The sequence below is a fragment of the Chaetodon trifascialis genome, chromosome 5, assembly GCF_039877785.1.
Source record: "Chaetodon trifascialis isolate fChaTrf1 chromosome 5, fChaTrf1.hap1, whole genome shotgun sequence".
NCBI lineage: Eukaryota > Metazoa > Chordata > Actinopteri > Chaetodontiformes > Chaetodontidae > Chaetodon > Chaetodon trifascialis.
In genome coordinates, this window is record NC_092060.1 from 26,162,662 (window position 1) to 26,189,563 (window position 26,902).

At 41.9% G+C, this 26,902-nt stretch overlaps 1 protein-coding gene across 1 annotated transcript; it reads left to right on the forward strand.

The window, feature by feature from the left end:
* Positions 1–13,574: 13,574 nt before the first annotated feature.
* On the forward strand, positions 13,575–24,267 carry qdpra (quinoid dihydropteridine reductase a). Its single transcript, XM_070962551.1, has 7 exons — positions 13,575–13,750; positions 13,846–13,938; positions 14,433–14,529; positions 15,723–15,863; positions 18,661–18,769; positions 20,569–20,652; positions 23,148–24,267. Exons 1-7 carry the CDS (start codon positions 13,667–13,669, stop codon positions 23,248–23,250), a joined length of 711 nt encoding a protein of 236 aa, XP_070818652.1. The 5' UTR covers positions 13,575–13,666; the 3' UTR covers positions 23,251–24,267.
* The last annotated feature ends 2,635 nt before the right edge of the window (positions 24,268–26,902 follow it).

The window sequence follows — 26,902 nt, forward strand, 5'->3', positions numbered from 1 at the left end:
AATATTCTTTATTGAAAGTGCTTTTATAATTGCGCCGATGTTAAATTGCAACAACATTTACACCCCCTCAGCACAAGGCAACATAATCACGCTGTGCTGAGTAACAGAGGGGGCTTGCACACATAGCAACACAACACACACATACAAAATGAGAGAAATTTCGGCCTGGTGCCAAAAACTGGAAGCCGAGATAAATCTGAGGATTGTTTCAAATGGTTTCTTTTGTACAGCACATTTGAAAATGTGTAACCAGACCAGCTGCAGCATTTTAGGGTCATAGGTTATCTTTTAAATCTGAATCTAAGTAATTAATTTGGTAATATCAGTATATTTGAAATCAGATTATCCACATGACCTTAAGGCCATGGAATATATCTGGATGTGGCTAATGAACAATCCAATCATGCCTTTACGCTTACATGTATGATTTATATGCACGCCTGCATTCTGTCCATATTGTGATCAGATCTCATTATGCAAAGCAAGCGAACACGACAGCTCTTGCTGCACAGCCTGGACTTGTTTTTGCTTTTGCTGCAGCCGGTAGTCATCTTTTATCCCAAATGAGGCAAACAACAGAAGTGATGACAAGACTTGTCCAGTTTGGATATGTTTTTCTCGTGGGAGAGCAGCGAGCAGCGAGCAGAGGCTATGTTTGACGATGTTTCCAGTCGTACATTTTAAAGAGTAGCTTCGCACCAGCCATCTGTGGGTGAAGGTCTCTTTCACCATCAGAAGTGCGCTGGAAACTGAAGCCAGTGCTGAAGTGCCAAAAACTGCAGTTCCTGGAATGGCCACTGGAGACTGGTTAAAAAGCATGTCAATCCCCATAGACCCCCATATCAAAAGGCCCACCTTCACAGCACAAATAAACAAAAACAGTGTTGGTCTCTGTAGCTAATTTCCCCGTTCATGACAACTACACGGGGGTGAATTTGTAGGTAACTCACTCAATGAAATCATATTAAGGCTTGAAGTTAGGCAAAATTATGGGCATGGCTGCTTTGAGTGACAGCTAGCTGCTAGGTTTCAGCAACCAGGCTTTATTCGGCCCATGTCAGCTCCACCCACACTCCACCTCTGGTGGAGTCAGGCGCTGCCAAGATATTGACGGCTAAAGTCACTGATACTGAGCTTCACAATGACTCTTCAGAGACCTATGTCCATGTTTTATACTGTCTATGACTGCACCTGCAACCACACCCAACAGTGATGTCACCATGTACCTACACGCCCTGTAAATTCAGCCTTTAACCTGAAGATGTTTGTATGTCTGATGACATTGCTTCAAGCCATCTTGGTGTTTCATGGTGTTTATGTCATTATGATTCAATACTGTACCATTTACTGCACTACATTTATTCCACAGCAGCCCATGCTGGTTACTTTGCAGACCAATTTCTTTGGTCTATATAAAGCATGATTCATTCAGATTAAATAGCCAACACTGCATAAAGTAATTTAAATTAGCTTCACTTTAACCAGTTACAACACTAAAATGCTGCTGAAAGCACAATGCATCAGCATTTACGATCCAACAATACAATATATAATAAAACATCAGTCACAAGGACCATTTTTCTCTATCAAAAGTCTTTTCACTGTTAATACTTTAAGGACATTTTGCTGCAAACACTTTTGTGCTTTTATTAATGTAGGATTTGAAATGCAGGCCACGTTTGTTGGTCTTCAAGGCTTGTCTCTAAATAAGCACCAGTGCCAGGGCCAAATATTCAAAACTAACTGTGCGATAAACAGAATATTTTTTTTTATTGTTATTTCATTTTTAACTTTTGTTGGAAAAGTAGTTTGATAAGAACTTTTATATGTCAGTGATTTACCCATCTGTAATATCCATTCTATTATTCAGTAGCCAATATATCCAGATATGTAATAAAGAAAAAGACAATGATGATAAAAGAAATTATGACAGAGATGTCCACATTTAAAAGCTCTACGAGTTCAACAAAAAAGAAATTATTGCTGCATTCACATCCACACTGACAACAATTTGTTTGAATGTCTAAAAGTGTATAAAAATGTTTTTCTCTTCCCTTCATAACTCAAGACACGGTCGTTTATTATCCACCAGTTTCCTCCCTGTCCCTGTGGTTAATTTTCTCTCCTCCGAGCTGGATCATCTTCACACAGAACAATCTGATTAAATAAAGAAGATATTAAGTAATAAAGGAACCTGGAGAGACTACTGCACAATTAATTTGACAAACATGTCCCGGCTAAGTGTGACACCAGAAGAAAAACTTGTGGAGTTAATTAACAGGAGACAGCCAAATTTCAGTTTATACATAGACTCGTAATGAACAACCAGAAATACGTCTTTTAAAGTGGTGAGAGGTGTGAAGGGATGTGTACGCTGGCTCATTTGTAAATGCTGCTTTTAGTATTTGGCTCTTTTGAGTTTCAGTAATGGCTAAAAAGCTTAATACTGGTGCTATAATTCTTATTCTTAGTTCGTTTGACACTAAAGGAGTAAAGTGCAAACGTAACATCCTTAATCAGTTCTCTCTGGTCTCTTTACAGGAAATGGTTGGTGCTGCCCATCATTAGTTTCCACAATAAATTCAGCAAAACATTGTTAAATTAATGCTTGTTTTAAATAATTTTGTTACTGCTGCGCTCATCTGGCAGCATCTCTATCATGAATATTGACTGTCCTTTGAGTTGACCCAGGACCAGCAGGCTTTTAAAATGTTTTCCTTCATTTCTTAATGATTCAATTCCTTTCATTTCCTCAATTATTTCAATTATTCATCACAGTTTGATTTAGCTGATCGAGAGAGCCGTTCACAGGTAAACCTACTGAGATGTCCTCAAAGGACAGAGATGATTAATATGATGATGAGTGAATGAGATTAATAAAGTTATAGAGTTGCTGCTGGAGTATCTGTAATGAATAATTCAATCCCTTTTTCAAAACAAAACTGCTGACCAAATATCTTCTGAATCAAATTTGCAACAATTATCTTTGTACTTTACTGCTTAAATCGAACATCACTTTGAATAAAGACTCAATTAGAATTAATCTAATGCACCCGCTGCTTTTTTTAAAGATTATCTGTAAGAAGTATTTATTGATTTTTTTTTTGTTTTGTTTTTGTTTTGACTACTGAACAAACACAGAATAGGCTCATTATCAGTGTATCAAGTTGTTATGTGTCAGTAAACAATCATTAATTTCCACATTCAGCAGAACATTAGCCTTCATTTGACTTCATATTTCCAGCCACCTGGTGAACTTTAAGTCAAATTTCCCCTCTCTTTTAGCTCTGTTTTGGTCTTCACCGACTCAATCTGGCTCTTCAGCTGCTAAATGCTCCACTATGTTCACCAGCCAGTGGCAGGGCTGCTGAATATGTGAAAAAACTTATAAACAGCTTGCTGAGGCTCCAAAGAAAGGTTCATGAAATCTGATATATTTCCTCGAGTGATGTCACTTGAGTCAGCATCAGTTGGGCCTGAAGACAAAGGTTAGCAGACCTCTTCAGCCCGCCCCTTAGCTTCGCTTAATACTAGCTGCTTGAGGCTATGCTAACTATAACTAGCATAACACACCGCAATCTGCATGGTGGAGTGAATTGAGTGGAGTTGCATTGTGGGTGAGTCTGGCAGTGTTATAAGAGTGCAGAGCTAAGTTAGCTAAGTGAGCAGTATTCATTTAGCCCACAAACATATCAATCAGTGCCGTTTTAAATCAAGAGCTTCAGTCTCTCAGCTGCTGAGCCGACAGCATTTATTTTCTGTCTGCACTGCTTTTTTCTTTTTCCTGTTTCTGTAGATGATGCACAGCTTGTTCTGCATCTGAGCCCTTAAACTAAACTCTAACTGCAGCTGTTCTTGATTTTCTCATAGACATTAATGCAGCAAGTTTTCGTAAAATAGGTCTGAAACTGCAGCTCACTTGAACCATCAAAGCTGATTTCTGGTGATATTTGTCTGTAAATGTCAAACCTCGGCCAGAATCCAGGGTGTTATCTATTCACTGTTTCTGACTCTGAACAGAACTTCAAAAATAAATATAAAACCTTGTTTTATCAGTCAGAAAACCTTTCCAAGATAAGTTTCCTTTTTATCTTTCTCTTGGTAAAAGTCACATCGCTGTTTTTTTTTTTCTTGTTGAAGTGTGTGGCTTCTCCAGCGCTCTTTAAAACAGACAAGGTCTGCAATTTAGTCTTTTCTTGCATGCTAAATGTCCCTGAAACAGCCACAAATTCTCGCATTCTCGCCAACCTTTTGAAAGTATTGCACACAAATGTTATATTTCAGCTTTCCAAAGATGTATGGAAGTAAGGGACATTTCATATTTTTAGTCTCTCTGTGAAAGAAACTAAGCCTCAGAAAACTTTGCTTTTATTGTATCATTCTTGGCCGCGACCAGCAGCTCAATAGCTCGCTCGGCCCACAAAATTTCCTTTGGCAGCCACAGTTTTTGCCCTCTGAGGGTAAAATTTGGCATGGAGGTCAAGAGCGTGTGTGTTTGACATTTGTGTTCATGCCAGTTGGCTGAAAGAGGCAATGGTAGTGGTGTGTCCTAAAAAGGCACATAACCAAATGGATTCACAGATTTTGTGGACGACCTACCGCAGCCATAAGTTTCTATCCGTGAGGCTGAAACTTGCCATGGAGGTCAGTAGTGAGGGTGTGTGTATGTATGTTATATCATATTAAATCTCCTGTAAACGCTTTAGAAAATAAGCTTTTATTTGTTTCACACCTTGATGCCTCCTTTACCGCTGAGGTGTAAAATCACTCCACAAACACGTTTTAAGTTCATCTATGAAGAAACTGTAATTAAAGAAAGCTTTTTCATCACCTAATTATTACAAATTAAACAAGCCTCATCGACTAAGACACGGTGTCGCGAATGAAACAAAAGAACACGCAGATAAAAGCAGGTTTTGCCTCTCTGAAGCTTGAAACACTGTGATCTTGTGTTTTACTTCCTAAAACAAGTTAATCAGAAGAATCAGGTGAGCAGAATATTAGACAGTGATGTGATTTTTGGGGCTTAATTAATCATAACTACAGTGTAGACAAGAGGCAGCAGCTGCTGGCACTTTTACAGTACGCTCGCTTCCTTTCTTCTCCATCTTTAAGCCCAAAGTCCCTGGCACAGATGTATCAATCCCGCTCTTGATTCTTCCCCAACTCCATCTTGATTGTTTCCTCACACCCATGAAAGTGAGACTTCAATAAGCACCTGCACACGGTGGTGATTCCCTGGGATTTTACTTCCAATCTCTCTCTAATCACAGCTTCACCCTTCTGTGAAACCACTCTTCCAGCTCTCCCTCCCACCGGGCACTACAGTATCACACTATCACTTTATTGCTTCTCCACGCTGATCTTAAGTCTTACTCCAGGCAAGCTCTACTTTTATCCTACATCAGCCACCGACGTCTCTTCCTCTGTCTACCAACAGATTATCCCGACCACTCTTTTCCTCCCATCTCTTGCCCCCAGTAAACATCTGACACCAATATTACTTTCATAATCCACTTTAGGGCAAGCTGATGTGAGATCTGAGACATTACAACCCCCAAGCTTCACTATCTAATCCTCTCTGTTCAGATCACCAGGCCCACAATACACAGGGTTTTGTTTTCAGAGTCCACACGCTGTCTCCAGGCCACGGGGATATACGATCACGCAGCATTGCCCTGCATTTAGTGAGGGTGTTTAGCATTTTATCACCCGTTTGCGATGTCTGCACACATGCTCTAATCTCAGCGTAATCTCTTCATTTGCTTCTACATTATATGCTCCTGAAAGAAAAGGCACAATAAAAGACATGTGTAAGATGATCTGAACAGCGCTTTGACACAGGCTGAGTGAAACGCCAGGAGCTCGAGCTGTTTCAGTTTTATCAAAGGTTCATGGGGACATCTAGTGTTGACTGGAGAAAGGAAGAGGAAGTCTTTGCATTATTTTCCCTGCATGACGATTGGACTCTCTCCAGCTGAACCATAGTTACAGCTGATGTGGAAGTGCTAAATCCTCATCCAGAAGAAATAAGACACAGATTTTCCAGGCAAGCTGCAGAGGAAAGTCTGAGGAGGACAGGTTCATGCACATGATCATCTTTAAATAGCCAAAAATGAGAATTTATTGTTTATATAAGAAAAGTAAGAGATCACAGACCAAATGTTGCCACGACAGACTGAAACTTCAAGATACAGGTGTGGTTGAAGATGAATAAGGTGGAAAACAAAATTAATTTTCTGCTATTTAACCCATCCTCATTGATATAGATTTGATGGACAAAATAATAGAAACACCTATTGGTGTAATGGAATACAGTTAAACTGCAGCCTTCAAAGTGATCATACAGTTGAATTAACTCTTTAATAAATTTCCAAGATGTTGCTTAACAGAGAGTGATCATTTGCCAATGATTGCTTCATTGATTTTTGTAAATATATGCTTATTCAGAATTTGATGAAGCTGGGACAGGAGCAACAAAAGACTGAGAAAGTAATGGACTGCTCCAGAAACACCTGTTTGGAACTTTCCACAGGTAATCAGTTTGATTGGGAACAGGTGAGAGTATCATGATTGGGTATGAAAGGGGCATCCTGGAAAGGCTCAGTCGTTCACAAGTGAGGATGGAGCGAGTATCACCACTTTGTGAACACATGATTGGATGAAGGAAATTACTACATGAGTTCAGGAACACTTTGTACAGTTGTCTGTAAGAAGAGATTGTTTGCAAATGCTTGCATTCAGTTTTTATGTACACTTTACATTGTATTGCTGTATTATGATGTTCATGAATGCAGGTTTTTCTGCAGGACTGCTGTATTAGCCTGCATTAGCTTTAGCTAGCTGTCCCTAAAAAACTAGAAACTGTGTATCTCAGACCATCCAGCTCCCTCTCTATCTCACTCCTGTTATCTTTCTCTCTTCACTGCTCCCTGCTTCCCTCTGCTTTGATTAGTTCCCATTAAGAATCCACTCCAAGCTGCTCAGCTACCCAACACATTTACAAATCATAAAGCATTGCAATCAACAAAACTCGCACCAGGCCGACAGTCTCTGGCGCCCATTAGCAGGCCGCCACAATGAAACAGAGAACTCAAACAGCAACAAAGTGGTGCTTGACACAGCTCGGGGATGAATGGAAAGGCTGCTGAGGATCTACTGTATGTGTCAAAGGCACATGAGAGAGACACCCTGGGGACGGGATGGAGCTATGTCCTCTGTCAAGACTGAGGTCCAAACAGTTTGGCTGGATGACGCCAGCCGCCACAGCCAGAGACCCACATTTGTCAGTGGTAAAGAAGGGAACTGTGGCAAACTGATTTCACAGGCTTTCATCCACAACAACAGGAAATGACAGGAAGCAAACGCAATAAATTATATTCACCTTGAATCCGCTGCTGTCCGATACAGTAGATAGTGATTGCACAAGAAAACATTGTTTCAGAGCAGAAGGAGATCGATTTCACCTCACTGTGTTCTGAATGCACTGAATGAGCAAAAGGACGTCCCAGTAAATTGATTTATGTACAGTTTGTAGAACATGCTGTGAAGTGGAAGAAGAACTCCTCCTATTTACACTTTAAGAGGTGTTAAGAGGTGGAAGAAGTATTCAGATGCTTAAGTAAAAGTACTAATGCCACACTGTGGAGTGAGGTAGCAGTATTAAGTTGCATAAAATGGAAACACTCAAATAGAGTACATTGAATGTGTACTTTAGTAAATGTAGTTAGTTACATTTCACCACTGGTTGTGTTTTAGTTTTATTCATCAATCTGATTTTGTGCCTTGTGTTCGTTTTGCAAGCCCTTTGTTTATTTGTTCTAAATAGGTGATAAATCAATAACCTTTATGGACTCACTTATCTACTTACGATGGGTCACTGAGTAGCCTGATGAGTATTTATTTTTATTTATCTGTTTATGTTCAGGGACAGTGCACATCGATCAGCATCACTGTAAATGTGCCGGCATTAGCCAAAAGGCTGTCTTCCCTTTGGCCAGGTGTGAAATTAGCCATTATAACAACAATAAAACAGCCAAAGTGTAAAATTAGGAGAGAGGAAAACATGAAGCAGCTGAACGGTACAAAAAGCTTCGATGGGTGAGGCGGCGGCGGCACGTGAGGCAGGACATGACACGATGCAGGCAGTTAAAACATCTCCAGAATCTCCAGATCTCAGCCCACCAAAGCTGTTTGGACCAAAACACCAAATCATGGAATATATTTTGTAAAAATGTTGTACTTTCACAGACTTGTTGAATCTGGGACGTGTGCTGTTTTTTCTTTTGATTTGTGAGCCGTGCGTAACCTTTGATTTGTTTGAAAGTGTGAAATGTGCCATCACATATTTTCAAAAGCCAGAAAGCCACATTTCATAGACAATCAGTGACGTACCTGAAGCCACCTGTCCGACCAGAGGCAGCCGCCTCACACAGCTGCCGGTGATGAACTGACTGACACTCGTTGAGTCGATCTTGAAGCTGAATCCTCCTGATGAGGCGCAGCAGGAGTTGGACACTTTACTCCTCTGTGCTGAACATTGAAATACATTGAATTAAAAGAGCATCCCGTTGGATGTGTTTGTGCCAACTCTCTGTTTTGTACTTGTGGGAAATCACATTTTGAAACAAGGCTCCACTTGTCAGCAGCAAACTCCAGCTTGCGCCTGTGCCGCTCTGCTCAGATTTATTTCTTTGTTTTGTATCTAGCTATCGAATCTGAAACCCAGTGAACAGCAATGTTCTCCAGCTGAGTTTGTTTACATTTCTCCTTGCAGCAAGTGCAAATCCTCTATCTTTACATCCATTTGCAGTCCACCTATCCAACATTCATCATGCAATAGCACCATAAGCTCTTTATGTTTATTAGCTGTGGGGCTAAATTTCTATAATATCTAAAAAATTGATGGTATCCCCCACAGAAATGATAACCTGACCTTTCCTTGAAGCTTACAAAAACAGTTTAAAGGAGAACAATGGTATTGTTAGAAACACCACAATGCTTGAGGTGGATGGAGTCACAGTACAATGAAGTTCAGCGAGTAATGTATGCATTAAAATGTATGAGTAATGGCTTTATGCATAGCAACAGAATTTATATACAGTATAAATCCCCTCTGGAGGCAGCGGTGTGCTCAAACATGCGGAGAATACCTTTATAAAAGATAACAGTGCACAAATACAACTGTGATTATGTATTTTCATGCGTCATTTCAAAAACAAATAAAGTGCTGCACCACTAAGATAAATGCACAATCATAAACATTATTCAACAAAATAAGAGGGCAGAACAGTAATGGCAAAGACATCTAAAATGTTAGGCTAAAAGAACACTCATTATGCTTATGGGTGAGGTGAGGAAGGTTAAAACAAGCCAGCAGAGTGGAATGAAAATGAAAATTACTTTTGGAAGGTAAATATGTAAAATGAGTCTTTAGAAATAGTTTGAAAGCCTGAACTTCTTTGACAGCATTTTCTGAAGGTTAAGCCGGGCATTTGGTCTTTCTCGGTCTTGAGTGCAGGTTTTTACTGGATTTACTTGGTGAAGTGCTCCTGTTGTGGGATTTCAGCGGGTCAGAGATAAAATGATAAATGTTAGGAGCAGTTAAGTGCTTGTGGACTCTCTTTGTTTGATCAGATGGCAAAAATGTCACCTGGACACCTGAAATTGTGAGGCTCTGTCTGCAGCCCGCAGCTCAGTGAGGAGTTAGAACAATATGAAACACTTTTCAAGGACCTCAAAGCTTAAAAATATGGATTTGACATCTGACCGGTTACTCGTCCTGGGAGTCAAAGGCATGTTTCAGTCTGCACTGATGCTTTGGTTTCAGCGGTTTCTTCATGTGTTCTCATTTGCATCGACATCATAGAAACAGACAGGATGACTGTTGAACATATCAAGCTCCTGTTTAGTCATTTGTGACCTTTAAGTGGGTTACATGCTTGTGGTGTTGAACCCACAGAGAATTATCACCTGACTCTGCGCCGCGTAGCTGGAAAGCATCTTTTAGCTCATTGTTTTGGTTTTATGGCCCACACTTTTACTGTTTTTCTTCAGACAAACAAAATTACCTACTAGCTGCTAAACGTAGTGCAGCATTTAGCACCTGAAGAGCTGGATATTTCCTTCTGGAGTTGATGTCAAATGAATGCTAATGTGGCCAAAAAAGAACGAGCTCCATTTGTATTTAGCATGTTGCTCCAAACTTGACTTCATTTGCAGGTTTTGGTCATTTGCAGTTCATATTCGGGTTAAGATTGGATTAAAATCAGTTGCCTCTCAGTTACTTTATTTCAGTGTGTAGGTAAGACCTGCTTCACACAGGGGATGAAACAATGCTCATACCAAGACGTGAGAAAAATTTGATCTATAAACCATAAGTTAAAGACATGTGGGAGGCCTTGAGATTTTTCGATTTGGGTGATAACACTGACAGCTGCTGAAGTTACACCTCACATCTGAAATCATAGTCAAGTCGAAGAGCTTGAGGATAAAAGAAGGTGGGAGAGGTGCTTACAGCTGTCACAAAGATAAAGCCCACGAGGCTGCTAGCAGGGACAGAAGCTGGACTCTAACACCCTCTTCTCACTGGAAAGTGTATATGATGAGGAGTCCAGACTCAGACATATTGTCACTGTGAAAATTTCAATTCCACCTCCTTCAAAAACATCTGGGGATGTTTAAGTGATGAAGATGTGGAAAACTATCAAGGATATTTACATTTCAGAGAAGATACTCATCACCATCAGGCAAAACTTTGCATCCTTGATCCTGATTAAGCTCCATGCTCAAAAACTCCTCTGCTGTTGGAGGAGCGGAGACTGTTTTCACAAATTTAGAGTGCTCCAAGAAAGGCACTGCCGAGAAACAGAAAGACATTATCATCCTGAAAGCAATGCCCAGCATGGCTAAAAACGTTGGTGAGTGCAGCTTTGAGCAGCAGCTAGTGTTTCTTTTATTGCAGACATCAAAACAGAAATCTGCTAATGCAACTTGCCATGGCAAACAACTTGCGATCATCGGTCTCTGATTTATTTTTCTCATTTCCTGGTCCAACATTCAAACCAGTAACCATCACCACTACAACAACTGCTGCAGCTGAAGTCATCATTGTGTCCGCTTCACGGCGTGAGATGCTGAGCTGCTGACAGATACTCAGCCTGGCACAGATTTCTATGGAGCACTTATAATTTTGTGTTTGTCAGCTGTCAGAAGCCCACAGGAGGTCTGAAGCAGACAGCGGGACATAATTATTGTGCGTTCCCCGGTACGTCACCCAGCTCTCGAGGAGAAGTGAACCCGGTCAGCCTCACTGACTCCCATCAGCCATGCAGCTTCTCCTCATCTCACACTCTGAAGAAATGTGTGTGTGTGTGTGTGTGTGTGTGTGTGTGTGTGTGTGTGTGTGTGTGTGTGTGTGTGTGTGTGTGTGTGTGTGTGTTCCATACCTTTTATCCAGGAGATAGGAAGGCGAGCTGGAAGGGATGGCACAATACTTTTGTTTACAACACTGGAAAAAGTGAAAGTGTGTATTTGTCTCTCGCTCTCTCTCTCTCTCTCTCTCTCGCTCTCTCTCTCTCTCTCTCTCTCTGTGGGTGTGTATGTGTGGATGTCAGACTAGACAAACCAAGCATTTATTCCCCGTACGAAAGTGTGTGTCATATCCAGGTGAGTGTGACAGATCGGGGGCTTCACTACAGTGACAGGGGAGCCAAGGCCATCTTGCTTGTATTATTCATGAGAGCCGGGGATGTCTCGCTGGCATGCTGCTTTGGCGCAGCACAGATAGCACAGCGGCAAAATAATAAGATGCTGTAGCTCACTGCTGTGTCATCAGCATCGCAGTCTCACAGCAGCACCTAGTGCTCACTGCATGAAAGCTAAATGTTTGGGAGAAACATGGCCATACATTCATAAGGTCCTGAGCAATGCTTCTCAAAGGCAAAACTGAAAATAACTGGTGTCCTCCTGCCCTTAATTCTCTTTAAATAAAACATTTACTGCAAAGAATATGTGTCCTTGGTCGTTTTTATTGTAATATCCACAGTTCTGACAAGAACACATAAATTTCACACTTAAACTTGAGCTGCTGTTGCTTATTTCACCACTGTGGACTGCAGCAAGTGGTTCACAAATCAGTGAAGCCTTCTGCTTAACCAGTGTTACAGTAATAACCACTAACCTATAACAGCACAGCATGTATACCTGCCCAGGTTCTAGTTTTAGGTTAATGTCTCTCTCTGCAGCGTTTCCAGCTCAGGTTCAATGTCCAATGTGTTGCCAAATCACTGATCCCGAGCGTCTGCTGTTGTTTGAAGTTACACAGACCTTTGTCAAATGCAGAATCATAAAACAACCTTCTCAGTGATTAGTTTAATATGCTTTTTACCCTCTGCTGAAGCTACAGTACATCACCCCTTTACATGGAGTTACATTATATCTTTAAAATGATGGTGGTGTTATTTTGCAGTTGTACCGGTGCCAAGCTGTCCAGAAATTCTGTAGTAAACTATGAACTGTTACTGTGTCGGGAAACACGGACTCAGAGCAAACTAACTTTTCAATGTTTTTGTTTAATGTTGGAAGTTGTAACTGCAGTACTGCTCTCCACAAACGACCTACTTTTAAGAATAAAAGTCATGTGAATGGGAGTAGTTGACCAAAGCATCTTTATGTGCTTGTAATCAGCTCAAAATGTGGTTGACATTATTCATCATGTGATTTAATTTGAATTTGGAGATTTTGCAAGTGACAGCCAGATATTTCTCTCAAGAGTTGGTGGAGACCAAATCAAAGCTAAAAGAAGAGCAAATATTGAACACATTAGGTTCTCAGAGGACACCTCCAAATAAATGATAAGGCTGTCCTGTGTCTGACGAGTGTATAAGCACACAATTGTTTGCTAACGCAACTTTTATCTGTCACTATTGTGTTTACAGATCATTCCACTGCCTCCAAGTGGACAGAAAAGTCAATGAATACAACTTTGGTTTGCTGGATGAGCCAAAAACAAACTCTACTGTTATTTTTCCCAATCAGTTTCTCAGAAAATTCCCATTATATATTAATACAACATCTAAAGAGACATATACTGTGATCCGTCCTATTTAAAATAGTCTAAAATTAGCTCCACCTCAACCAACTACAACAGTAAAATCCTGCTTTTACAGTAATACACGAATAATGACAAATTAATGATATGATATACAACCAAATTAGTGCTTTAACTTTTAATACAGCAGTAATATTGATCCACAAACATCAGATATCATAGTAAAACACTGGCAGGGACCATTTTCCTGCAGAATGACTGTTTGTGCCTTTGATACTTTAAGTATTATACTTTCACTTAAGTAACATTTTCAGTGCAATGCAGGACTTTTACTTGTAATGCATTTTTACACTGCGGTATATTAGTAGTAGTTTTGCTAACATAAATCATGTTAATTCTTCCTCCACCACTGTGGATAATGAGGCTCATATGCTGCCTGGTTCATCTTGTAATTAATCATGGTGTGTCCGACAGTCTTTGAAGGCAGCATTGGTTCCGCCAACTTGTTGCGCAAACAGAGTGACGCCCCCTCCTTTCTCTCCGTCACTCCCCGTGTATTTTAGCCGGAGCCCGGCCACACTTCTGTCACTGCTCGCAGGCAATCGCACTGGAATCATGGCCGCTAACAGGGTGATCGTGTACGGCGGAAGAGGCGCCCTGGGCTCGCAGTGTGTCCAATATTTCAAATCCAAAGGATGGGTGAGCGACACCAGCTTCCACTCCTGGATGCTAACACTGTGCTAAATGCTAAGCTAGCTAACGTCTCTCCGTGTCTGTCTGTGTGAAATCCACAGTGGGTTGCCAGCATCGACATGGTTGCAAGCGAGGAGGCGAACGAAAACGTGATCGTGAAGTTGAGTGAATCTTTCACCGAGCAGGCAGCACAGGTGAGCAGGTAGCACAGGTGAGCTACAGTTGATACGATGAGTTAAATTTCATGTTAGATGTTCCTGCACCCGCTAACAGGCACGCGAAAACCCTCAACACCACCAAAAAAAGTTTGCCATATGGTGTGATATTAAAGACAAATATAATTTGGTGCGTTCAAAGACACATTGGAAAAGCAGCTGATAAGCGGCTTGAATGTAACACCTCTATGATATTTATCCAGTTAATGCTTAGCAAGATAAGTTAAAATCTAAACAGTACAATACAATACAACATTTTAGGTAATTACTATACTCTTACAGCATATTGGGTAGTGTATGCCACATTTATATATGTCTCTATCTGTCTATCTAAGTTCAGCAGCATAGAGTCACTTGAACGCAGCACAGGACTATTCCAGCCTCCCAGCTGGTGTGTGAGCTGAAAGTTTGTCGACATTAAACGCCCGTGGCTCTATGAGAAGGTGTCAACGGTGATCTCTCATTTTGGGCAGGTGACGGCAGATGTGGCTCAGTTACTAGGGGAACAGAAGGTGGATGCCATCGTGTGTGTGGCAGGAGGATGGGCGGGAGGAAGCTGCAGTTCCAAAGGTCAGAGTTCAGCTTTTGTTTGCTGTGACATTAATCATCAGCCATTTATCCCCTGCAGCCACTCATGGTTAAATTTAAACTCCACATAAATAAATTGCAGCAGTAAAACTTGTATTCCTGCAATTTGAGGTTGCAACACTATGTGGGAAAAATAATCTCGGCTCAAAGGCCCACTTCTTAGCTATTCCCTTACTTTGATAACATATTTCATTTTGTGCGTCCAGAGACTCACCAAGTCTTTATTCTGCCAGTTAGATGAGTGGATTTATCTCACAGCTACGACCAGAATCGATATTCACTGTGCAGCTTATTAGTGTTTTGGGGTTGCTGTAAATCCTTTCAAGGTCCATTTTTAACAGAATATTTTTTAGGAAATCCCCAAATTGGCTTTCTGGCAAAGATGAAAAGATCGTTAAGATCATCATTAACTAAGAAGTAAGAAGTTAGCCTGAGCAGCCGCTTGGCTTAGCACAAATGTATGAGATTTTAACAAACAATAATCATCTCAGAAAATATCACAGTGCTGTACAATTAGTATCAGTTACAGTGACACTTAAAGGAATAAAAATGGAGAGTGTGAATTAGTTTTTTTCTTAATAATACGAGCCATCAATGTTCATAGGACAGTATTCTGTGAAGCTGGTATGCGGCTGCAGCCTCAGAGGTGCTGGTAGGCTAACTGTTTCCCCCTGTTTCCAGTCTTTGTGCTAAGCTAAACCGCTGCACACAACCTTCTGCTTGCACAACACTGATCAAAGATGTAACGCAGCAGCTGAAACTGGAAAACCTTTTCATTGATTATGTAGAGGCTCTGCAATAAATATCCTGTTGACTATAAGCTGCGATAAGTAGGTTATAATGTGAGATATCAGTCCCCATATAAACGCCCTTTGAGCCTCGGTTAATGTTAAGTGTACATGTACTGTGTGTGTGTTTATGTGTCTGTGTATTTAAATCCTGCTCTGTTTTTGTAATATTAGATCATCTGTGCTTACTGTCTGTGAAATAAAATGCTGATAAACAAATGTAAAAATAAACTAGCTGCTGGTGGAAACCTTATATGTAACAGACAGACGTGAGAGAGCTTTCAGTCCTCTCATGTGACTCTGGCAGACAGCAAATAAGACTGATGATAGATTACAACATGTCTGCAGATTGATTTTTCTTTGAATACTTTCCCATGTTTCTCTCAGATTTATACAAAAACACAGATCTGATGTGGAAACAGAGTGTGTGGACCTCCACCATCTCCAGCCACCTCGCGGCCCTGCACCTAAAACAAGGCGGACTGTTGACTTTGGCTGGCGCCAAAGCAGCCCTGTCAGGCACTGGAGGTAAGGCACACGCCTCTCATCACAGTGACCTGGTTTGGCCGAGTGTCACGTCAGCGTTGCAGGCAGACGGCGATAATAATGGAGACTTTATTGCACAGATGTGTTTGTTGTCCAACCTGCCAATTCAAATAATGTGAGTAATAGAAAACGCTGCGGGGCTCAGACGAGGGAATTGACACACTGATCAGAGGCACGAGGGATCTCACGCAGCTCACAGCAGCGTGAGGAAAAGGTGTCGATAAAATGGATCCGGGAAACAAAACGAGGTAGAAGACAGAATGGCTGATGAGCTGTGTGGAAGCGGTGGGGCTCAGTGGTTCCAGTGTTTCATAAACAGCGAGTTTCCCATGATGAGCGGTTTGTCCATCAGCAGCTCTGAGCTCTGTTAGTCAACCCTGACCTGCTCGCTCATTTTAACCCACTCGATACGCGCCAGGTAAATGATTAAAGCGTACTGACTGGGGATCATTAAGGCATCTGAGGATTACGTAAATTAGAATGAAACGTGATCATTTGCTAATTCTTTTTGACATATACTCAATTGAAAACAGTGCAAAGACAATATATTTAATGTTTTCTCTCATCAGCTTCATTGATTTTTGTAAATATCTGCTTATTCTGAATTTGATGCAGCAACACACTTCAAACACGTTGGTTCAGGAGCAACTAAAGACTTGGAAAGATGTGGAATGCTCCAAAAACACCTGTTTGGAGCGAGCTTCACCTCTGTGTGAACACATGATTGGATAAAGGAGCATCCAGAGTTCTTTGGAATCATGGTTGTTCAGTTCATATGGTCTATATGTTCTTTTGAAAGAACATAATTGATAATACTAAATTATTGCTCAGCTCTAGAGTTGAATGAGAGGCTTCCGCAGGAAATCTCATCAACGTATCTTGGATGGCGAGCCAGCGACTTTCATTCCTCCTATAGTTAACCATTGTTAATGTGACCCCAGCCGGCCTCACATCAGCCTCTGTGGCCCGGAGAGGCTTTGGTGTGGTGCCATGTGATGTCCAGCCCGCCTCCTGTATCCCAGCCAACCGTGTGATGGGCTGAGATCCAACCCGACACTATAATGCCCTGGCTCAGCAGTCAGCACAAAGCCCACAGACCCATTGGCTGCTGGCTTAGCCGGAGAATGAGTCAGCAGTTGTGGCTCCACATTGAGACATTATCCACATGGACAGAGCAACTGCACTGATAGACACTGTTTCCAAAATCTATTGTCCTCTTTTGACTTGGCTTGCATTTACTCAAGAGGATGCCGTCTGCAGAGCTGAGGGTGTTTTAGGTTAATTCTGTTGAAGGTTGTTCTAAAAGGTTTCATGAACAAACCTCCAGGTACCTGCTGGAAACATCAGACTTCTGCAGGTTTCCCATCAAAGTATCATGTCAGCTGGTGAAGTAGTGAAAATGCAGATTTTGGGAGTGACTTAATGTTCTGGCTGGTCAGCAGCAGATTACTTTTACTTGAAACTGAAGGTAAGCGACCAAGAAGGTTGTCAAACCGCGTGAAGGGCGTTTTGATAATCCGAACCTTTTGATTCAGGATTTGAAACCGAGGTTGAACCCCAGAGGGAGTTAGTGCAGGGGTCTTCTCCATGTTCTCCATGTGACTTATTGTTTTCATAATCCCTCAATCTGATTATCCTTTAAGATATGCAAAAGATAGCTTTCAGTGTTTGGCTGCAGAAGATGTTTTTCATTGTATTCAAGCAACTTATTGCCCGTTAACCTCCAAACAGAAGCTCGGTCCAGGTTTCATTCCTACAGTTGATGAAGTGTGACACATCAGTAAACCAGCGTAGTAATCAGTACCTACTTTGAAGATAAGAAGAACTTTACACACAAGCTTATTGATGGATTTCTGATTATCATCGTCTGTGTGGAGGTTTTTCTCCAGCGCTCTCAGTTGAATCAGAATAAACTTAGTCGTTAAATGTTGTTTCCTGAACGTAGCATCCACACGCAGCCTGTAGCCTGCATTATTTCAGCTAATTATGGCTTAGTGACCATTTGCCAAGACATTGCTCAAGGTGGGAATAATCTTAATTAATAACCTTAATTAGTCTGATATTCATCACATTTACATGCTGTTGCTCTGGAACGGCTTACAGTGAGGCCAGATTGGCTTTCAAGGACAAATTCGATAATTAGCAGATCTAATTGTTGACGGATGTGCATTGGCCGCAGCGTGGAGTGAACGTGTGACCTGTGGGTTGCAGCATGTCTGAAGCTGGAGGCTGTGCAGCAAATGAAAGCAGGGTTGATTTCGCTGTCTTTGGACTCTCGGCCTCCAGAACCCGTGCTCACTTTGATTTTACACAAAAACAAAAGCCTGTGATAAAAGCCACCCCTTGTTCCCATTGGTCAGACCTTTCTAAGCCTGTCATATGATTGGTTTAGGGGGGTGTGCAGATGCTTAGCATTCTTTTGAAGCCCCTTCAGATGTTTAACGGGGGGAAGGCACATAATGCTTCCAGATGCTGGAGCAACAAAACATTCCTGGGACTCATCCAAGGCGAGAAAAATGGTGTAAAAAACAGACAAACCACAGAGAGGAAAACAAGCAGGCATGTTTTCTATGTAGTTTGAATGTGTCTGCATCCAATCCTTCATACAAACAGTGAAGAACTGCTCTGCATTGTTCCTGGTCACTCCTTCAGCTGTGAAAGTGCTCTTTCTCCTCTTGACCTCTCTACTAAATCAGTGTCAAACGCTCCCGGGCGCACTATGTGTTGCATTCATCTACGTTGCTCTTGCAAACCGAATTATTCTGTCTGTGCTCCCCAGGCATGGTAGGCTACGGCATGGCCAAAGCGGCCGTCCACCAGCTGTGTCAGAGCCTCGCAGCGAAAAACAGTGGGATGCCCTCAGGAGCTGCTGCTGTGGCTATACTACCGTGAGTACTGCTGCATACACACTCGGGCTGCACATGCAAACTGCACACTGTTGCACGCAGGATGCATAAAATTGGGACATGCTACTTTGACCCTCATACATCTGTTGCATCACACAGCACCAGATTTGAAGTAAAAATAAAAAAAGTGTGTCGACAGAAGCAACAAAAGGAAACTATTTGACTTCCCTGAACCTTAATATCCTGAGATATTGTAACATGAGGCTAGTAAGCTGCACGCAGCACGTTCATGTTTACCCTCCTGGATGGTCTGTGATGCTTTATGACAGGACGAGAGATGTTCTGCCCTGGGTTGTGGTTATTGTTTTTTTTTTTTGTTCTCCTTCATTTTATTAGTTATTGTTGGCAGCAGATTTTTATGAACCAAACAGGATGAAAATGCCGCTCTCAGTTTATGTGGATGGGGTTCTCTCTCCTCTCACAGCCTTGTTTTGTGCTTTAGGTTGAAAGCGGCGCTGTGTATTCGACACAAACACCTTTAAACACGGCAACAATGCACGACGCCAGTAAAAGGAGCGAACATGAAGGCTGTTGTGCTGTAAAATTAGCTGCGCCTCATACTCCTTTGTGATGCTTGATGGATAAGTTCTAGGTGAAGATAAGCTGCGGGGATAAAAAGATGGATAAGGCTGCCAATTTCACCGGTTGGTCTCTGGTTGTGCTCTGCTTTTAGATGAATGACGCACACAGTAGCCTTTGCGTGATCGCCTCCTCTGCGCGCTTATTGAATTTAAAGCCAGTGTTTTTGCAGTGTCACCGTGAGAAGCTGGAAATGGCTTTTCAGGGGAGTATGCAGCTGCTGTTCCCTCTTTGGTCGTGTTTTCCGTTAGTATGAGGCTGGACTGAGTCTGCCTCTCCTGCATGCTGTCACATCTGTTCAGCATTAGCCCCATGACTTGGATTTCTGTTGCAGCCTGCATCCCCCAACCCCCACTGCTCTACCATCATATACCAACACTATCAAGCATTTGTGGAAATTCATGATGTAGTGTTTCCTGCAAAGCCCCCTAATGGTTTGAAAGGGTTTTTGTATGTTTTTAAAGGCATACACAGAAAGACAGTAAGTAATTATAGAAATGCCCACCTCAGTCTCTCTACAGTCAAATGCTACTTAAAGGTGCAGTCACTTTGTCAGCTTCATTAGAGTCAGAAAATATTATGTCCTGGAAGATTTCAACTTCCAGGACAATAGAGAGCGCAGAGAGCAGCGGTGTTATTGTTAGTCTGTTAAGTTCAAATATCAGCCATCTTTCTCCAGCTAAAATCCACTCTTGCACTTAAATGTTAAATGACGATTCCCCCTTAAATACCACAGGACACGAGGTCAGGATGTTGTGTTGTTTATAAGCTATTCCACGGGGACGTCGCATGTCCGTATTAGCATGATTGCACTAAAGGTTGCATGAAAAGCGTGCTGCGTAATTGAACACAGTGATATTTGGAGTCATGAATATGATAATAGAGCAGAAACATGATGCAAATGACTTGTTGGACCCAGTGCTCTCTGTGTGTGCTCTGTGTGTGCTCTGCGTGCGTGTGTGCGTGTGTGTGTGTGTGTGTGTGTGTGTGTGTGTGTGTGTGTGTGTGTGTGTGTGTGTGTGTGTGTGTGTGTGTGTGTGTGTGTGTGTGTGTGTGTGTGTGTGTGTGTGTGTGTGTGTGTGTGTGTGTGTGTGTGTGTGTGTGAGATGAGGGGGGGTCTGCTGCAACTCCCTCCTTCCTTCCTCTCTCCGCCTCTCAGACGCTGGCGCTCACCCTGATTGTCATCTGCCTTAATTTGACAGGGTTACCTTGGATACGCCAATGAACAGGAAGTTCATGCCTAACGCGGATTTCAGTTCCTGGACACCGCTGGAGTACATTGCAGAGTGAGTGCTGAAGCGAATAATGATTGGTTTTGTGCTTTTCTGTCTTATTTACAGGCTGCGGACGGTTGACTCGCTGTGTTTCTCTTGCTCTGGAGGTTTATTTTAAACTGCTGCGTTCGGCCATCACAGAAATACATCATAAAAACACCACTCAATGATTCATTCCTTTTATTTTCATTGATCTTTGAATAAAGATGTTTGCATTTAAAGCTTTATATTTTGGAAAATTCCACCCTCCAGTGCAATTACAACATCAGTCTGCTTCAGTGGTCTTTGCTTTGTTTTGGTGCTGCTCTTCTAAACCTGCCACATGATTAAAAATGATCTTATGTGCTCAGTTTAAGGTGCACTGTCCGTGGCTTACAGATGCAATAAATCAGCTTTTTGACTTGCTGTACATATCAATGTAAAGACTCTGGTCTGAGCCCAGAAACAGTGACTTCAGCTCCATTACGCTCAAGTGAGTCTGAGGACATAATAGTATGTGTCTTGCACTCTGTGTTCAGGTGGGGCAGGAGTCTGTGTTCCACATGTCTCTGATCACGTTCGGCCCCCGCCAACACAGAAACATGTGATTTGCACGCCATGCTGTTAAAGCCACTGTGGGCACATTTCTCTCTGTCAGTCCAAAGAGCCTTTAAAGATCATATTTAGATTTTAGATTTAAGCAAGTTGTACACAACAGGATGAGAACACACTGACGAACAGAATGCAAAGTACATGGCCAGGAGATTTTTCCCTTTAGAAACACACATAAATCACAGTAATTAAACCCTCCTGGAGTAAAATGTCCTCTTTATGGTATAAACAGACTCAGGTTCTCGATGTTTGGTCGTGCACGCCTGTCAGATTTATTGTTAAATAAAAAAGAGTGACAGTGGAATGACAATGACGCATTTCACCACAAGATGGCAAAATAGATGTGCAGGGGTCTGCCAGTGCCGGATGATTGATGGCACAGGTGTGTGTGCGTGTGTGTTTCTGTTTGTTTTACCTGTTTGCTCATCGCTCTCGCTCATCCAGGGTTTCTTTGTCGTGTGTCATTTCTGACGTTTATTCTCTTTATGTACGTCAAAGATTGAAACGTGCTCTGCACCATGAACTGATGGCTTCATAATGTAGTTGTTTTTCATACCGAGGAGCTCCAGTGCTGTTTTTCCTGCTGTCAGATCTAATGCAAATCACATAAAATGCTTATTTATTGATCTTTTCAACAGTTTCAGAATGGCAGCAATGCCAGGGAAGAAGAGGAGTTTCACTTAATTCATTATTCATATTTATGAATGTTTTAAAATACAAGGAAAAGCCATCCAGTACTGGGACTATGTTGCTTGATCCTTAATTCAGGATTAGTCATGTCTTAGAAACGGTGTTTCCGGTGTCGTGGAAACATTGGAAACATTGTGTTCTGAGAGTACTAAACTGTGTTTGCGTTCACGCTCTGTGTAGGCCAGGGGAGATTAGATGAGACTTGATCCAGATTGATAATCCCTGAGGAAACAGATGAGGGTCTGAAGACAGAAATAGAAATAATCTGGGTGGTGGGAAATGAAGCGAGGTGGCTATCAGCGCTTCACTCAGTACAAACTTCATTCATAAAACCTGAACAAGAGGCTTAGTTAAGATCTTATTTCTAGTGCACCTCATCATTGTATGTATATGTATATAACTAGCTTCAACAAGCAGCACTATGAATGCGTAGTTGGCACCCTCTGTGATGAAGCTATCTTAGATTAAACTGATCCAAACAGTTTTTTTTTAAACAAAAAACACATTTTTTGTTAAAATGCAGTCACTAAATAAATCCCACGTAACTATACGTGCTGCACATGAATGGGTACGTCCACTAAAAGTGCTCCTTTTTGCCACTGATGGGCTCAGATTGGTGTGATTTGGATCCAAACACATTTGTTTGGATTAAAACACCAAAGTCGCTCGATAACACAGCGATAGACAGCAACCTCTGTGTTCTGGAGCTAAAATGATGTTTTTGTCAAAGGAGTCTGGTGACTGTGGACGGGGCGATGTCGTCTGTTTCTGGTTACGGAAAAAGGATCTTACTCTCTTTTCCATGATGATTTGAGACACTTAAAATGACAATCTGAGTCTTGTCAGTGGCAAAAATGAACACTTTCACTGGACGTACATCGACGAAAGGATCCACGAAAGGATTAGATCGCAGCCATTGCTGCCCGTTTCACAGCTCCCAGCTGAGGTGATCTACTGGACCAACTGCAAAAATTTATACCCCCAAAATATGAAAAAAATAAGGAAAAATACTGGAATTACCCTTTAAGGTGCAACAAAGATCCCTGTCAGAATGGAAATGAGGACGCTGTGGTGATATGGAAATAGCAAAAATGAATGTGGACATTCACTCTGATGGTCTTGAATAGACGTACAGGTGGCTCTCTGTGGATAAAAGGTATCTTAATACTACAGAGAAGAACAGACAGGTGTGTAATCATTGCTTCCATTTCTTTGTTTGCCTCCAGAATGTTCTTCAACTGGGCCACAGGGACGGAGCGGCCGGCTTCAGGAAGCCTCATACAGCTGCTGACCTCCGGAGGCGAAACCCAGGCCGTGCCCGCGCAGTAGAGGACAGAGAGGAGCTGTGGAGACGGTGATGGGGGTTGGGAGGGAAGGAAGGAGAAGCAGGGAGGAGGGGAGAGATGAGGAGATGGAGAGTATAGAGATATGGAGTGGTGGAGAGGAGGAAGAGGAGGATGCAGGGAAGGAGAGTTAGAGAGATAGGAGGAGTGATGAGGGTGTAGAGGTGAAGAAGAGAGATGGTGACAGAAGGAACTGAATAAAATGAGGAGGTGGAGAGGAGACAGTGAGATGGGTTTTTACTGGAGGAGGAGGAGGAGGAGGAGGAGGAGGGGTCCTTTCATTGCAAACGTAGCCTCACAGCGCCATCTAGCTCTAAATCGCTACAGTTACTCTAACAGTCAATCAGACAGGGTTAACTCTCCAGTGACGGTGAAACACTATTGGCCAGTTTAGGAGCCACTCGAGGTTGCACTCGCCACTCTTTGAAGACTCATAGAAGAGGAAGTATTCTTCCAACGATCAGTGAAGTGTAAAAGTGTAAAAGGAGAAGTTTCAGATTAAAATGTGTGTGTGGCTCATGTTTGATCAGGACTGGAAGCTGAATGCTTAATAATTTGTCATAGCAGACGTTGTAATTCTGTGTCATAGCAATGTTACTGAATCTATAATGTATAAAAGAGCTGAAAAGGATTGAGCTATCTTGACTTTTTCAACACATTTTCCCTAAATTACATATCAGCAGCTTCATATTGACATAAGTGACAGTCATTTTCTTAAATTTAACACATGAGCCACTTGAGATCTGTGGACGTTTCTGTTCGTGCTGTCTGCCGTCCCTGAAGGTCTTCTGCCACGGCGGGACCTCCGAATCGAAGAAAGCCGCTGTCTTCTCCAAAACGGACAAAAGTTTAAAGTGGAGTGGCCTTATTTTTTGTCTGTAGCTCTCAAAGTGTCCTTGGTATCCGTGGTTTGAAAAATGGTGCTCCGTTCCTGTTGTGGGTTTTCTAAGTCGTGTGTTGTAACTGTCACATTCCCAATAAAACAACTCAAAATAAAGAATTGATTTTAGGTTCAAAGTTCATTCTCGACCTCGGAAATAGCAGTGGACAAACTTGTCTCACCTTAAGGTCTATTTTATTAGTGGTTCTTGAGCTTTTGAGTATCACACATTTGAATTTACTGCATATTTACTGTGTAGTTCACTTCCAAGTGCTTTCCAAAGGCAGCTGGACTTACTTGAGGTTCTAGAGGACGTTTAGCTTCTCCTCCAAGAGGCCTCTTCTGTTAACCCATTAACCTATTAATGCCAGGACTGACGTGGTTCTAACAGCTCACATGATGGCTGGGTGGGTCAACAATCCTGCAAGAGGATAAATGCCTGCCCCTCCCGACCAGTCAGTCAGAACTGAAGAAGCACTGAAGAAGTACTTGGAAGTACCATGACGTGGACGAATGAGAGTCTTCACGTCCTCAAATATTCCAACAATGCAGCAAAAAAAGTAGTTTCCATGACATGTACACCACTCTCAGATAAATTATAGCTAAATTAGAACTAATGAGTAAACTTGAGTGTGTGTTTTATAGGACATATTAAAGCAAATGAGTGAACGTGGGATTATTTCATATGCAGCCCTGCTCTTCATAAGTTTTTTAAGAGTAATTTTTCTGAGCACTTAAAAGCACAATATTTAACATTTCTGCATTAAAATGTCTAAAAACTGCTAAACCTATGTTATATTGCCTCCAACAAGGTTCAAAACTAGAGAAAAATATAGTTTTATTCGAGGTAAAGGTGCGTTTCATTCGGTCGCCTGTCAGAGGCGACAGGAAACACCTGACGATGCGAGCAAATGTAATTAGACATAACATCAATGAACTTTAATGCACGACCTCATGATGACATCATCAAACTCCCATCTTTTGTTTTCATTGTTTTGATTGAGAGACTCCTGGAGGCTTCCATCAGTCCTAAAAAACACACTGGATATTCCTTGATTTGAAAGGATTGGACTGGTGATATGATGTATTTTGTACCCATCTTTCTCAGTACTTTTCAGTTTGTTTAGCTCCCAGCAGCAGGTGAATCTTTAGAAACATGAATATGTGCTTTATTATTATTTATTTATTTTTAAAGCTTATTTCCTGAAACAGCTGGGACTGTAGCTTTTAGCAAATATCACTCAAACAGGAGTAAGTAGTGCATTTTGTTGGGACTTGAGCTGCAGGCTCTTTCACATTTGATGGAGTAGTGAGTACTTTTAGCAGCAGGACGGTATTGGTGGGATCCTTTCAAAATAAACTACAATGACCATATTCATCATAAGTACAACAGTGAAGCTCATTGAGGTGCTGCTGGAGCTCAGTGGCACAAAGGAGTAAAGTGCACCAGGGTTTGGCTACACAGACACTGCAGCACGTGTTAAAAGGAGCATTTCGTTGCTGGTTTTAGTATCTTAATGCTGACAACAGGAAAAATACTGAACATCACCGGCCTTATCCTTTAAAGACCTCTGCACACAATCTACCACTAGATGGTGCTCTGTAATAAGAGTCGCACTGCTGCCCTGTCTGCCTGTGTTTTTCAGTGGATTTCATATTAATCTGAATATGCGCCGCCATGCATACACTGTATAAAAATAACTTACAGAGGGGCCCTTTAGCATTCGCCCTCCTGCACTGAGCTGATTGCTGAGCATCCAGGCCTTTCACCTTGACAAATGCAAATCTCTACAGCGGCGACATCTGGGAAGACATCAATTTAAAAGTTGGATTATGATGACGAATAGATTATTTTACAGCCCCATTCCTCTCTGCACAAAATGTTGTTGTTGTTCAACCAAGCCATATATTCACCTTCAGCGTGGACCAGAATGCACATAAATAGACTACAGGGCAGCTGCTGGGCTTTAGTCTTAAATTCCACTATTTCTCTCGGCTGGCCACAGTTCCTGGGGACTATATGGCTGTTGACAAGCACACTGCAATAAATCACCATGCTGAGGATTAATAGGAGAGAGCAAAGCGCCCCAGCTCACTGTAGCTGATATGTATTTATTCTAGGTGGCGTAGCAATTCATCTCACTGTGTGTATGCCCTATGTGTGTGTGAGGGCCTGAGGCGAATTCAACACGTCTGTGCATACATTACCTCCCACGATGCCAGCACTATAGAGTGATTGCCCGTGGGGATCGAGTCAATGTTTATCACAGAAAGCGTTTCAGCTGATCAAAGATTACCGCTGAGACAGAGCATGTTGTTCCTGTTTCAGCTGGGGCAGATAAGTTGTCACCCAGCGCCACAGATGCTATTGTTTTGTGCAGTGTGAATCTATGAGAAGCAAATTATTTGTATGTCACAGGTGCAGCGGCGTGCTAAAGAGAATTTATCTGTGGGACTCTTCTTTCAAGCTGCAGCAGTACGTTACACACACCTGAGTCTGATGGTGGGTATGTAAATGCAGGATGACTGATGTGATTTGAGAGTGTGTCTCATTCACTCTGGTGGTGAACAAGCAGCATAAGGTCAACAGAGCCATTTAGTGTAATGCAACAGTGCAACTAGATATTGGCAATATGGATAAAATCTGTCACAATATACTTAATTATCCATATATATCATGATATGGGAAATATTCTGGAAACTGGTTCAAATCGTCCTGGTGCCTATTGCTGCATGCCATCTTTATTTTATGCCTTAA